At 50.9% G+C, this 15252-nt stretch overlaps 1 protein-coding gene across 3 annotated transcripts in view; it reads right to left on the bottom strand.

Moving 5' to 3' along the window:
• The window catches only part of LOC119453103 (protein rhomboid-like), a 178426-nt gene that overhangs the window by 24457 nt on the left and 138717 nt on the right, over window positions 1–15252 (bottom strand). For all 3 annotated transcript variants that reach the window (XM_037715103.2, XM_049667547.1, XM_037715101.2), the window contains 2 exons: window positions 3565–3715; window positions 2485–2696 (listed from right to left, as the gene is read on the bottom strand). In XM_037715103.2, the coding sequence (XP_037571031.1) occupies window positions 2485–2696; window positions 3565–3715 (363 nt within the window). The remainder of the gene's footprint in view (window positions 1–2484; window positions 2697–3564; window positions 3716–15252) is intronic.

The following is a 15252-nucleotide window of genomic DNA, read 5'->3' as shown; positions in this document are numbered from 1 at the left end:
ACGTCACGCTGACGTAAGGGACGCTGCGGTTTCGGCGCGAAATTCGAAATATGAAACTGTCTCATTTATTTCCTCCGCTAATAATCAAACGTACTCGCGCGAAATGCCCGCTTTTGTAAAGCGATAGACTCACCCCGCGTGTTCTTTCCACGAAGTGAGCGAGATAAGCGAAACCAGGGGGGTATTCTGTAAGTGTCCTTCTTGTGGACATGCCCATTTCCTCTGCTGCTGAGGTGCTGATTGGCTAGGGGGCGCCTGCCTCCTTCTGACGCGTATCCCAGCCCAGCCAATCAGCCCTACAGCAGCAGACGTAATGGACATGTCCACAAGGAGGACACTTACAGGATGCCTCCCCTCCCCCGGCCTCTTTCTGTACCACGCGTCAGTTGTCTGCTTGCGCTAGCGCGTGTGCAGCGTCCGGCGAGTCGACATGGCGACAGAGCCGGATTTGCGTGCAGGTGGTTTAAACAGTTAAGCCGGAACCGCCCGGACGGAATGCAGCGCGCTACAAACGCACAACACGGCGACGTATGACAACGCACCGGAAGCGGACGAAAAAAACAACAAACGGGAAATAAAAAAGGTCGTCACGTTTGCTCAGACACGACTGCAAGCCCAGCGGATGTGAGAGTACACCGCTGACCAAACGCCCCGACTATTGACCCCGCCCGTATATGCACCACTACTAGATTAGATGTTCACCTGCTCGACTTGTGTATTCGGGATTGGGTACCCAGGTATACGTGTGCGCGCGTGAGCAGCAGGGCTTTGCTTCGGGCCACCAAGAAACACGAGGGGTACGCATGTCAAAATCGGTGACGTCACGCCAAGCTGGTGCGGCAGCGGCGCCCCTCTTTTCTTCTCGCCTCTATTCCGGCTCACAAACTAAGCCTTAATTATCCCATAATAACAACCAGTGGCCGCGTTGCTACTGCGTAAGTTCATCCAAACAGCCGTATGCTATCCGTATAGCTGGCTATATAGTCTCGGCAAGGCAACTTCTTCTGACACCGCGCTCCTCGCGCGTTGTCCTCTTGGGAAGTATAGCCCTACACAGCTACTGCAACGTTCGAGGGTTCGTGGTAGTTCTTAGTGAGGCCCTTACAACCCGCATCTCCGTTCTACTCTCCCCCGCCTACGCTCCACGCGCTCGGCGGATAAAAATTACACCACTTGCCCATCACGCGATGAAGGCCTATTTCCTGCGAGCCTTTTTTCGTGTATGCTTTAATATAACTAAACTTCAAAACTGCCACGTGACAGTGCCTCCGTAGTCACGTGACACTACCTCCCAGTTTCTGACACTGCATGCCACCGGCGCCGACAACCAGAGAGCCGCAAGCGGCTCACAAAAATAGAAGCGAAACAGACTGCGGATTGAAACCGGAACGAGGCCTATCGAGACGTGTGTGCGTTGTACGCTCGCCGTAAACGCGTTTTCCATTCACCCGCTGCCGCCAGGAGAGAGAGAGAGAGAGAGACTACGTGGTGGGCGGCAAACAGGTATACGGCCTTTCGCGAAAGACGAGGCCTACGTGTATACGGAACGGATCTCGCGGCCCACGCTGAGGTCACCGGCGTATAGCACGTGGGCCGCCCCGCGTATAACGTAACCAGCAGTGCGTTCTGCTGCTCGCGTGGGTAAACAGCGCCGGGTGAAGAGAACGCGAAAGACAAAGATTAAGGTTGGAACGGGCGGGCCTGCAGCTTCGACGAGAGACACGTCTAAGAAAAAAAGGGCGACGCACAACAGACAGGTGTATAAGGGAAAATAAAAAAGAGAGAGAGGAGAGAGAGAGAGAAGAAACTAGATTGGTGGGTTGACTGCAGTGCAAAGGCAAGGAAAGGGGTCTCTCGCGTGCGTACGAGCGCTAATTAGGTGTCCAGTGTATACGCGAAACGAACCGGGAGGACATCGCCCCGCGATTTGCGCGGGTGGAGAAATTCGCCTCGGTTGTCGTCGATGTAGGACGGGTGAAAGTACACGGCGCGGTCAACTCGCAAGTGGAGCGCCCTAGCTCGTAATAAGGTTGACACATAACTGGAACACTTCAAACTTCCAACTGTCGTCGGAAAACAACAGCACGGACCAAACCACATACGACGCACTATAAACAAAACGCGTAGCAATCTGCACAACGTGTGTTTTCGAACATCCGGATGAATGGTCAAGCATGTAGTGTACTAAATAGACTATTGTTGCCATGACTGACTCGCTGTTAAATTCTGTAGCAACTGCAGGGCGATCGGGCGAATACGACGGGGATACAGTCGAACCCGGTTATACCGAACCCACATGTGAAGAATCATTGTGTATAACGAACAGCAATAAATCCCCGTCGAAAATTTTTGTATAAATTTTTATTTTATATATCGAATTACCTACGTATATCGAACTTTTTTGTGATCCCCTTAAGATTCGATACATTCGGGTTCCACTGTAATAACGAAGAGGCGTGGCGCCACCTCGCGGAGCCAACTGACCTCGATGAGGGTGACGACGAACACGAACAGGGGCGGCGGCCGGCAGCTGTAGTGGTCCGCGTAGTACTTGCGGTCCCGGCCGTCCGGCAGGAACTCGGTGGCGATGGCGCGAACCATGCTGCGGAAGACGGAGCCCTCGGCTCTCGCGCCGGCGCCAGGGCGGCGCCACGGGTCCTCCTCGTCGTCGGCCGCCGACGAAGACGAGCCGCAGCCTGCGCCGAATCCATGTATGTATATAGCCACGCCCGCCGTAAGTAATAGACACACACCTAAGCGAGGAAGGTATTGTGGACACCGTTGGAGGAAGGAAATAACTTTATTCTTCCACATCTTCTTCCTCCGTGGTGGACACCCAAATTCTGCCATGTCGTCACGCTCCGCCATGTTGGCGTTTCGAGCCAATCAGAGAGCTAGGCCCGTATACGTAGCAGCCTCGTGAGCCAATCAGAGATGACAGGATGGCGAACTCGACAATTAATGTGGCGGGTTTCGACAATGTTCAGAACAGCGGCCTTAGACACTGCCACTGTCGAATGTATATTGCTAAATTCCGCTGTACAGTCGAGCTCGCCATCTTGTCATCTCTCACACGGCTGCTTATAGGGCGGTTATGCGACCTCCCACTGGCTTCAAAAACATCAACACCCATCGCGGAACATGGCATTGTCCTGGGAACGTGCTATGCTGGAGATTGTCAAATTCTGCCATATTGTCTATTTCTGTAATGGTGTCGTCCCGAGCCAACCAGAGAGGCCGTAGGGAGCCGCCCTCTGGGCCAATCAGAACTGCCAAGATGGCGGATTCGACAATACGGCGGAATTTGACAACGTCCAGAAAAGCGCCCGAGAATCGCAACCCCGGGAGTACACAATAAACTCGACTATATATAACCACAGTGCGTATCCGTAGCCACATCCGTAGCCACATCCACGTGAAATTGCTCGCTGGAAGCACAATAAACTCGACTATATAACCACGGTGCGTATCCGTAGCCACATGTATACTTGAAACTGATTGCTGGAAGAACATGTAGTACGTGTGGGAAAAAAAAAAGGGGAGGGGGGGGGGGAGGGAGCGTACCGTAGTATCCCCTTCCGGGAGTGGTGGCAGCGCTGAGGCTGCCGTGCCGCTGGCAGTAGTTCCCCGCTCCGGCCCGCGTCTGCTGCCAGATATCGCGTTCGTCTCGGCGGTGCACGGCGATCTTAAAGCTCCGAGTGCGCTTGCCGCTCATCTGCAAAGAGACACAACGGGAGAATGCCCATCGTGGTTACGGTGGCCCCAGGACACGGAACACATAATAAAACCAACAACACTAAGAGTTTAGACGAAAGAACGCAAGACGTTTCGGCCCTCACACGTACGTACGTGAGGCTTAATTGTTCGTGAACAAGGCTCTGATCGAACTCAACGTAACCGGATGGCGCTTCTTCTTGTCTAGCCAAACGTAATAGCTCTTCCTTCACAACTAAATACAAGCCTCGATATAACGAACTATGTTTATTTCCCGATCTTAGTTCCATTGAACTAACGAAACCTCGAATTAACGAAAGTCGCGGTATAACGAAGTTTATCGCTACAAGTGCAACTTCGTTATATCGAGGTTAGACTGCACTTGTTCATGTAAACAATGTTCTTACACGTTGAGCAAATATGTACGTGGTTTACCTATGTTTTTTTTTCTGTATTGGACCAGGTACTAGCCACATAAGCTACTGGTCCAACTATTAAATTTGCACGCATTCCTTGAATTGTTTAAATAAAGCTCATTTTATTTGAATTATTGATTGATTGAATGAGTGATTGATTGATTGATTGATGCTGATTGATTGATTGATAGCACCGCCATTCTTGGTGCGTGCCACGTGTCTCCGGTATTCCGTGAGTGGCAAGTTTGCGGACAAACCGAATTCTCTCCCACCGAATCGATCGGCACCGCAATGCCTGCGAGCTGGAACCACAGTAACGACTGCGCATGACACGTGACGTTACAAAAGACGACCACGACATGTCCGTGCGGCTGTGTTCACAAGTGCGCATACAGATGCTTAACGAAAAAAAAAAAAAGTCGAGAACAGAGATGAGAACACGTTCAACAGTACAGTTATAGTTTGTCCGCACGTATAGTACTACCCTTCGCGGAACACCCATGGTTACCGGAAACGTAGACGAGAGCAGCCGCGTTGGTGGCGTCATCTCGTGGCTGCAGAGCTTAACCATAGCGGACACCGAACTATTACTGCAGCCTGGCAACCATATCTCACTTCGCATTGGCAGCGGCGTAAACATTAAGACACACTTAAAAAAAATTTTTTTTTTCCTGCGGCCAGAACGTCAACGCAACGCAAGAAACGTTTCTATAAGGAGCTGTGGTTAGATAAAGCACCACAAGGTCTCGCCACCAGCGTCGTTACAGGTTTCTCTATTACTGTTTACAACTTATGGATGTGCACTGCACGAGCAATTCATTAGGACACCGGTCCATCTACAGACAAGCTTATGAAGCCTCTCTCTAAATACGCACGGCCGTCCACTCATCCGGCGACCAGTTATCCTGTGAAGAGTAGTATGTGTATGGAGAGCTAAGCTGTCTGAATGGACGAGCTAAATCTGTCTAATTAAAAACACACACAAGGGTATCCCGATCGCCCTGCAATCCATCGTCGAACACGAGAAAGCTTTCTTTTCGATTGATCGCGCTGTCGGCGCTCGAACGAAATACACACCGGAACTCATTAGTCGAGACGGTTCGATTGGAATCGGGATATCTCGTGAACATAGCCCTAATGCAGGAGACGAGTATACATTGCTGATGAAAGAAGATTGGATGGGGCTCTCAGTGGGGGTAAGTATAGGAGGGGCGGAGGTTGAGAACTAATCGGGGTCGCTGCCGAATCGATTCGCGCGTGTGTCCGGCCTCAGCGCTCCATCGAGAGACAGGAATACCGCCAGAAAAAAATAAAGTAATAAAATAAGTAACGAAATAAAAAGATAACGAGGGGAGAAACCAATCTCAACCGGACGCCCCAGTGCATCCCGTGGAGATCGAATTGACGCATCTATACATCCGATTCGTAACGGGAAATGACTGTCCAGCGAGGTCCTCGCGGACACAGAAACGGTCGGCGTCAGCGCGACATGGCGTTCGCGAACTGAGCTCTATGCAATTCTGGCACGAATACACGAGGAGAAGGGTGAACGCGCGTGTAACACAATCGCTTTTGATTTCTGATAATACAGAAGCGTACACACGTGCACAAGAATGCGTACGAGATTATGAGATATGGAAATCGGAGCAGCGTATATACACTCCGTGCTCCATTTCGACTCTTCCTTCATCTGCAAGTGCTAGAAAGTTGATGTACTTGAAGGTACAACTATACTGCTCGCGAAATGTTGATCTGTTTGCGGCCGAAATATTAGTGAGTCGTGGTTTACCGCTCGACGATTAGCTACGCCGCCACTTTCCAGCTTTTGTGGTCGAGTATACGTACTTGGTCTAGCACTTGTCGTTGCGTTTGCACTCTGCGCTGTAGCCTTATGGGCCTCGCAACTTGAACAGACCGCGAGATCTTCCTAAAGCGTATATATGTGTAACGATACTGCGCTTTGTCATCCATTGCCTAATTGCTGCTGACACAACTACTTTTAGGCGTGGCCGCTGGTAAGATAAGCGCTATCACAGGTTTAAAACAAGGGTCTCACTCTCGCTCGCCGACCATTGGCTGGTAGACCTCCAATTACTAAAGCTTGCAATCGCTTAGGCATAGAGAGGTGGAAGTGCGATTTCACGCATAACGATTACACGTGCGCCGTGGCCCAAAAACCGCACCGGAAATAAAAATGAAAATTTAAAACAATTAAAAAATCTTACGCGATTCCATGAAGTTCGCCTTATCTCACTTTACATGTTCGCGCATTATAGCCTGCACGGATGCTGTTAAATTGCCAAATGATCATCATCATCTCGCTTTATATGTACAGCCGAACCCGAGTATACATCGAATCTGAAGGGGATCACAAAAAAGTTACGAAATGTAGATAATTCGATATATAAAATACAGATTTTATACAAAAATGTTCAATGGTATTTTACAGTTGTTCGTTATACGCAATAATTCGTTATATGTGGCTTCGATATATCCAGGTTCGACTGTACATACCTTTTCGAAGTAAACGACCCTAACAGACAAAAACAACAAGGCTGCAGGCCTTGATGCTTTCTACGACTATGGGTCAAGGTGGTCGAGCACATGCACATAAGGTGCGCTTGAGTCGACTCGATATAAAGTCGGGTCGAGTCGATTTGTGGGGCCGAAAATAGGGCCGTCGGGTTCATGGAAACGCTATAGCGGGTCGTGCCGAGCGAACGTCGAGTCCGAGTTAAATCGACCCGCGCGTGCAAGAGACGGGTTAAATCTCCCCAAACCCGTTTGGCACGCTGTCGGGTCGGGATGAGTCAACTCGACCTCTGACTCGACTCGACCCGCTTAGTTCACGTAAACGAGTATATATGCTATCGTCGCTTAGCTTTGAGGCTGCAGAAAGAGCACAAAGGTGTGCGTACACCGACGCGAAAAACAACAGTCACTGATACGTTAGATCAACAGCTGATCGACGCGCGCCACCTCGACAAACCAAGACGAGAAAAGAGTTTAGCACTGTGGTGCATACTTTCGGCGCAGACGGGAGAGACAGCTACGATGGGACAGTCTCGACATCACGACAGAGAAATACTAAGGCAGTGTCTACTCTCCCGGCAGCTCGGGAGAATTTATGAAACGAATTTCTGCCGGCACTCACCTCCTATTGGCTCTCGGAAGGTTAGGTTAGGTTAGGTTAGGTTAGGGTTAGGTTAGATTAGATTAGGTTATGTTAGGTTAGGGCACACCTGGCAGGCTCTCGTGCGCACCTGCAGGCAGTTCTTCCCGGCAGTTTGTCACGTGATTTCCGAGCGCCAATAGGAGGTGAGTGTCGGGAGAAATTCGTTTCAGAAACTCTCCCGGCTGCGGGGAGAATAGACTCCCCCAAATACTAAAGGAGGACTCCGTCCCTTTTCCATGCAGAAACCCGAAAAATGAAAAATAAAAGAAGAAATCCGTGTATCAAAGCTGCCGCGCAAGCAGTCGGAACGTATACTGCGCGAAGAGAGAAAGGGATAACCCTTGGGAGTAACCGAGCTCACCCGAAAGTAGCCAGGGAAGATCGAACTCAGGCGGTTCGCCGCCGCGATGCCGTTCTTTGCAGAGGCCCCGACAACCTCATCTAGTAGGAGCGCTTCGAAAACCGGAACAGGTTGATCGTGTCGAGGTATGTAAGTGACAACAGGTGGTAGGGTGCACAATACCGGGTCCAGAACCGACTCGACGCGTCAACTCCAGGGTTGGGGGGGTGAAGCCGATGCCGACCACAACGACCGACGGTCTGCGTCTCGGCCGATGAGGGGGAGGGGCGGCCTTTGGTTGCGCACGACGCTTTCGGAGTCGAGGTGTGTCTATAGGAGTCGCCGACACAGGTCACCGATCCGTCGCCCCGGTGTATAGTTGACGTCCGGCAAGGGCGGCTTCGGAATCGCGATCATCGTGGGACACAACAAAAGCCACGTGATGTTTTAGCGGCGCGGTTGGAGGGGCTGCGGTGGTCGCTGATTGGGCGCCCGGCTGATCATCCGACCTGCAGCGTCTCTCGTGCTAACGTGGAACGCGTGCTCGGTTTTGTTTGTTTTCTTTTCGGGAGGAGCGCGCCGCGTGCGAGAGACGGAAACAAGAGGAACGTGGAAGAAGAAGAGGAAGACCGACGGACGCTGCGAAGCGATCGTGAAGCCGGGAGGTCAATAGCCAGACAAAGGCAGGCCGCTACGTTTGCGCGGTCTTTTTGAAATTGAGGGGGGGGGGGGGGGGGGGCAGCGAACGTCGAGTATAACTGTAAAATAGAATGGTTATAGCTGGAGCTTGTTCCAAGTTGGTATAGCTTGGAACGTTGAGCGCACCTTAATCAGACACTACAACGGTCGACACTTGCAAAGTATTACTCCAAAAATCCTATTTTGATGCACCTGGTGGAGGAAAAAGAAAAGTTGATTATACGCGAAGCAAGAAAACGGAGGCCAATAAACTGGGTCGTGTGATCTCTAGTTGATAAATATTATCGCTGAACAGGAATAGCGTTCATAACAAACACCAGTAAAAGCTTCGCTTAAACCGATTTCAACAGTGCGTTGGATCCGCAGACTATTTTCTTTTTTTTTTCCGCCCCGAAACCTGTATGACGTGTACAACGCCAGTATGACGTCACGAATTTCAAAGTACTTTCTCGTATTTCGGAGGCGTTCTGGCGCAGGACAAGTTAATGAAAAATCGCTGGGTTGAATCATTTGGTTTCATTAGAATGCAGCGTAGCACGGTGCACACAATATAGCCTCGCGTGACGTCACGGAGATCCATGACGTCACGGCGAGCTAGTGCGGGAACTTCCCGGCGGCGTCGCCACCCTCGTATTACGGTATATAGGAGTGACTGCTCTGCTTATTGCTGTTCACCTTATATCTTAATTAATGCAACCAGTCAGCGTCGCTATGAAAGAACCCCGAGGATGTCTAATACGGGTCTCACACGGCGCACTTTTGATCGCGATCGAGCCCGATCCAGATCGAATTTCTCGGGTCTCGATTGGCTTCCTTGCTCAATTTGCGGAAGGGAGTCCAACGCGGTCGAAAGTTTCGATTCAGATCAGGGTCGATCGCGATTAAAAGCAACCGTGTGACACCGGTTATACGTTAACCCGGATCCCCGCTTCCTTATAACGGCGTATTTCACCGCCCCACATGTTGCTTCGAGTCGTAAAGCACCACAATTTAAGTTTTCAGTTATGGCTGAGGCAACAAGGAGGCCGCTATGCGTTCATAACGAAGACGACTCTGACAGCCTTAAAAAAGCTACGGGCTCAAAAAAATCCGGTTACGTTCCACCAGTGTTGCCGGCGCGCGTGCCCTCTCGAACTCATGCAGTTTCTTATACGAGATTCACGCTTATAAGGTAAGCGGTGATCTTGTAAGTCATATCCAACGGCGCGGCAAAGCGAGGGAGACCGTGGTCCTCCTACGCGGCCTGCTGGAGTGCCCCCCGGGCACAAAGGAACAAAGAAATGTACACGCCGACGACTTTTGAGCGGGACGCGTCTCGAAACGTCGTTCGGCCAGGAGAAACGGACCGCCTCCGCGCGCGCGCACGGCTGCGATGCGACCCGCATTCAAAGTACTCGTTTTGCTTGCACAGGAGGTATACCGACAACGGTGATTAAAACCCTGGGACCTCCTTCTATCTATCTATCTATCTATCTATCTATCTATCTATCTATCTATCTATCTATCTATCTATCTATCTATCTATCTATCTATCTATCTATCTATCTATCTATCTATCTATCTATCTATCTATCTATCTATCTATCTATCTATCTATCTATCTATCTATCTATCTATCTATCTATCTATCTATCTATCTATCTATCTATCTATCTATCTATCTATCTATCTATCTATCTCACAATAATAGCGAAGTGGGCTCCTTCACCGTCGTGCCTATAGAACCGAATCGCGGACGGCGAAACAAGGGAGCTAGCGCGGTCCTCCGTCGGGCCGGTTGTTCTGCGGGAGGGGGGGAGCAGCTGTACGCGTATAGATGTAGCCATAAATCGCCCGGGCGGCCGCCGGCCTAATTAAAGACGCGAGGCCACGGCCGCCCGACGTCGTCCACCGCGCAGTGATCACAAAGCGGAGCGCCTCCATTATGCCCCGACCCCCGCCTTCTCGACCGCCCCCACCCACACGGCGGCTTCGCATATATACCACCATCATCTCTCCAGTACGTATATGTGTGTAAGGACAGCAACACCTACTCTCCCCCTCACCCCTCGCGGCGACTCCTCTCCCCAGACCATCCTTTTCAACCTCCTTGTATATGTATATATCTATACTTAAGGACGGCGTTTTAGAAAGACAAGCCGGGCAAACGATAAGGGGTATTACAGAAAGGGCAACGCACACGGGCCTTGTGACGTCACACCAGGGATCGGGGGGCATCGCCTCCTAAACGCCGTAGAGTTGGTTCCACGAGTCGACTTTGGTGGGGGGCAGATTTTAATGGGACGACATTACGAAGGGTCTGGGAAGGCGTGTAGATGACTGTTTAAATGACCTTGTGGACATGACCCGTATGCCGGTAAAGTGAAAGCGAAGTTTAAGCGAAATAGGAACGCGCGCTTCAACCTGCGTATGTAATGCTTCAATGTGTCGTCAGCCCCGGTGACTTGAATACACTGAGAGCTCAGCCGAACTCCCTTGCCTCTTTTGCACGCATACGAGGAGAGACGCATAAGGTCACTGTGGAAAGAGCAGTCGGGTAAACGGCAAGAGTTACTATAAGGGGAATTGCATGCCAGATATGTGATGCCGCTTAGGAATCGGGCTTCGCCTTTTCAACACCACCAGTGAATTCCGCTGGTCGATTTCGGGCAGATGTCTGCGGGACGACATGCGATGGCCGGGACCCCATGCAAATGACATTGGAGACACGACGCGAATTAAAAAAAAAATTATGGACACGAAACAACTAAAGATAAAATAAAATAAAATGACTTTCGCACTCACCACCGTTATACTCAGGCGAGGGGACGATGCCACGGTCGGCGATACCTTCGTATTGCAAACAATACGTCTTTGTAGTATATTATGCACACAGCATATCACTCGGAGGTAGTGCTGCTGTGTGCATTCCAATATATGTCTGAGTGAGTGAGTGAGTGAGTGAGTGAGTGAGTGAGTGAGTGAGTGAGTGAGTGAGTGAGTGAGTGAGTGAGTGAGTGAGTGAGTGATTTATAGTTGACCGTGTGAGGAGATAACCCACATTGCACTGTCCACATGGCGCAGGAAAGTGGCGCGCAGGAAGCCTTAAGAGCGACGTACGATGTGCCAGAGCTCATGACACTTTAATTGGGCGCTAGTACACGTTGAATAATGACTAAATAAGAAATTTGTTTCTCAACGATACATGAAAACAAACAAACAAACAAAAACGAAGTGTAAGCGCCTTATTTCGCTTTCCGAAAGTGAGGTAAAGATTAAGTAAAGCTTAGGTAAAGGTAGTAAAGAAGAGTAAAGTAGGCAGTAAAGAAATTAAGTGGTACAAATTGCGTGAAACGAGGTACAAATATTAAAACCACGTATCGTATTGTATGAGCCGCTGGTGCATGAGCAAAGCACACAATGTGCAAGTTGGCTCGACCCAGAAGACTGAAGAACGCAACAGACGACAAGCAAGAAGGCGAACAGAAGGCAAGCAGAAGAACAGACGACAAGCAGAAGAAGACAAGCAGAAGGCAAACAGAAGGCAAGCAGAAGACGGAAGAAACAATAGGATGTCACGCACATTAAACACTCCTCGCGATTATGGGTGACGCCATTGTTGCGTTAAACAATCGGCGGCTGCGCGCTACGAAGAACTCACTGCGTGCTTTATAGGGCCCGGTTATAGGAGGCCCGGGTAGAGAAACAAACACGCGGACCCGTTCTCGCAGCAGCGCGGGAAATGTGGCCACGACCGACGGTTGCGCGTCGGGTCGCGCTTCGGAGAGGACGGGATGCACACGCGAGACGCCACCACGGTTGCGGTCAACGCCACCGTACGTGTGTGCACAGCAGCAGGTTACCACTTCTCGTGTATGCATACGTTCGCGCATGCGTGACTACATACCATACGCAGAAAACCATTCTCTCAACACCACACAGGCAAACGTACCATATCCTCAAGTGTTTGCACATTCGTTTCATTGTGCGTACGTTGTGAAGCGGCTGGCCTGAACGTGTATGCTAATAACGGGCGCGAGCAGCAGATACATACACACACACACACACACACACACACACACACACACACACACACACACACACACACACACACACACACACACACACACACACACACACACACACACACACACACACACACACACACACACACACACACACACACACACACACACACACACACACACACACATACATACATACATACATCGAAACAAACATACGTACGTACAGACATGCATACATAACACATTCATACATACAGACATACATGCATACCTACATACTACATGCATACACACACATACATACCCCCCCCCCCCTCCCCAATACCATACACACGTACGTGTACATACGAGCCACGTATACAACATACATCCACACATCCCGTCAAGCTGTTCAAGTGGAGTGCAAAGGGAATGTGTGTACGGAACGCATTTGCGGCGCTGACCACATGCAGCGCCCGCGTTTCATGCGTCTATACGCTGCCGCGGGTGGGGGGTCCTTGAATAGATAGATTAGCGAGCGCCCTCCGACGAGGGCAAGTGCCATCATCACTCTATGTATGCACACTGGCACACACAACGCCGCGACGGCATATACGCACCTACGACCACACAGTATAAACGCCGCTCGCGCGGCCTTTCCGTTCTCACGGTGCCGCGGTCGGCGCTCCGGTATGCGCGCCCGCGACCTTTGACGACGCCGCCGCCGCCGCCGCTACAACACACGTGAACTATAACGCCGCCCCGCGCGCACAGAGATCACGAGGTTTGAAGGGGGGGCGGCAAAACTGCGTTTAACAAAACACACGTTCCCACCGCAGCGGACGGCTTTCAATTGCGTTTTTCTTTTTCCAGTTTTTTTTTTTTTTTTTTCTTGTCGAGTTGTTCTTTTTGCCGGTCGGGTATACAAAGACGTCGCGAGGTCCCCGTGCCTTGCGGCGTTATAATGCGAAAGCGATGATGATGCGTTTGATTTGACGATTTGCGCGCGACGATGATCATACGGAAGAGGAGGAACAAGGTGTCGAATGAAAGATTACCGCACCGCCGCCGAAGTCATCGCATTGAAGTTTGACCCCTGCCTTCCACATTTTTCTTCCTTTCTTTCCTTTATTTCTGCGCGCTGCACGACCTTAAACTTTCCCCGTTCTTTACCTCTATACTTCGAGTACGTACCACCACACCTCCGTCCGAGTCGCACGATCTCTATGCCTCCAAACAGAGAGATCGTATCGTCTATGAAGTTTTGCAGTATATAGTTGTTCTCGAAGTGTCTCACGGTGCTCGGGAATGTCCGGAAGAGAGAGAAATTAGAGAGAGGGGGAGGGGGGGGGGAGGGGCTTGTTTCGGAGAGCAGCGAAAGTACAAAGGAATGCCGAATCGTGCGCCCCCATTTACGACGTATATAATGCCCAGCGCGCTTGGCGCGGTGTTCCTTTTCCGCGGACTGCAATAGTCACCGCATCAACGAGGCATGCAGCATTTCTCCCTCTCCGGTCCCATTCACCGTTACTAAGTAACCGCGTGCCTTCTTTCCTATAAAATACTCGCGACCCCTTTTGCCACTACGTGTAACACGTAGCTCGCCGGCTTCTTTGGACACAAAGCTCGTCCTCCGAGCTCGTGATGTCACACTCTCCATTGGAGAAGGGGGAGGGTGCGCGGCGAACTGCATTAGCGGCGAGTGACCATCAACTATAGTGTATACGCTAGTCGTTCTACTCTTTCTTTCGGAGACATCAAGCGCGGCTTACCCTGCCTCTTCTGTTTCTTCTTTGACGTGACGCCGCATTGCGCGTCTGTGTGCGCGACGTTTTCGGTCTCCCTCCTCAATCGCCGCAACGTATATAGGTGGGAGGAGGGGGCAGGGTACGATATCGTGATCTTGAAGCCGCGAGGACTCGAGCCGGTAATGTTCCTGCCGGCTAGCGCCGGCCGCTTGACCCCTGCGGCTGACCGTTGCGATTATTGTGCCGACGAACAGAAAGAAAGAAGGCTCCGCGGGAACGCATTGTTGTGTCCCGAGATGCCACGCGTGAGTCGGCGAGACAAAAGACGCCCCCTACCGGCCGGCCGCCAGATTGCGGTTAGTGCTGATGACAGGGAGAGTATAACGTTGTATATTGAATTCCGGCGCGGCGACCCTTGTGAAAGCATGCCGGCGGTTGGATCAATGGTTGCGGCGTATACTGCTGCTGAGCTCGACGGTTCGACTGTATACCCCAGACGCGGCGAAGTGTCCGCGATGTGCGCAAGAGCTCGTCTGCTTTGGTTCGGAAGGGTGTTAAAGAGCTTGAAGCAGTCGAAATTATAATCCCCGGGTCTTCAACACGCCGTTTTTAGTGAGCCCCTGTGTTGCGCAGGGACGGTAAACTTCAAATCACTCGATCAACAAATCAATCAATCAATCAACTGCAGCAGATCATGTGACTAACACAGTAGTTAGCATTAACCTGCAAAGAAATGCAGTTCACATCAATAACTGTTCTTTGTCATAACGCATCAGTGATTCGTTAGTCGTGCATCAGTCTTGTATCCAAGCACCTTGTCCTGGAATTCATTGCAGAGGTATTCGACAAACGCGCTAAATTAGGAGCGCCATAGCATCGCAGGAAACACTGAAGCACCTTGCGGGACGCTAAACGGCGCACTCAGACCGCAGAGTTCTAAATATTACTATGCCTTGTATGCAAAAGCAGACGGCTTGAATGAACAAAGACAAGACAGACAGACGCAGCTACAAAAGACGCGACCGAACAATTCCTACCGGCCCTCAACGCAGCCCTCAGGTCATTCGTGGCGTTGTCTAAATGAAATGCAAACACACTGCAGGTTGGCGGCAGGTGCAGACCACCGCAATACCTATAGCCGACGCCCCCAGCACTCCAAGAGGTCAGGCGGCCG

This window comes from Dermacentor silvarum, chromosome 5, assembly GCF_013339745.2.
Source record: "Dermacentor silvarum isolate Dsil-2018 chromosome 5, BIME_Dsil_1.4, whole genome shotgun sequence".
Lineage (NCBI taxonomy): Eukaryota > Metazoa > Arthropoda > Arachnida > Ixodida > Ixodidae > Dermacentor > Dermacentor silvarum.
This window is presented reverse-complemented; position numbering and strand designations above follow the sequence as displayed.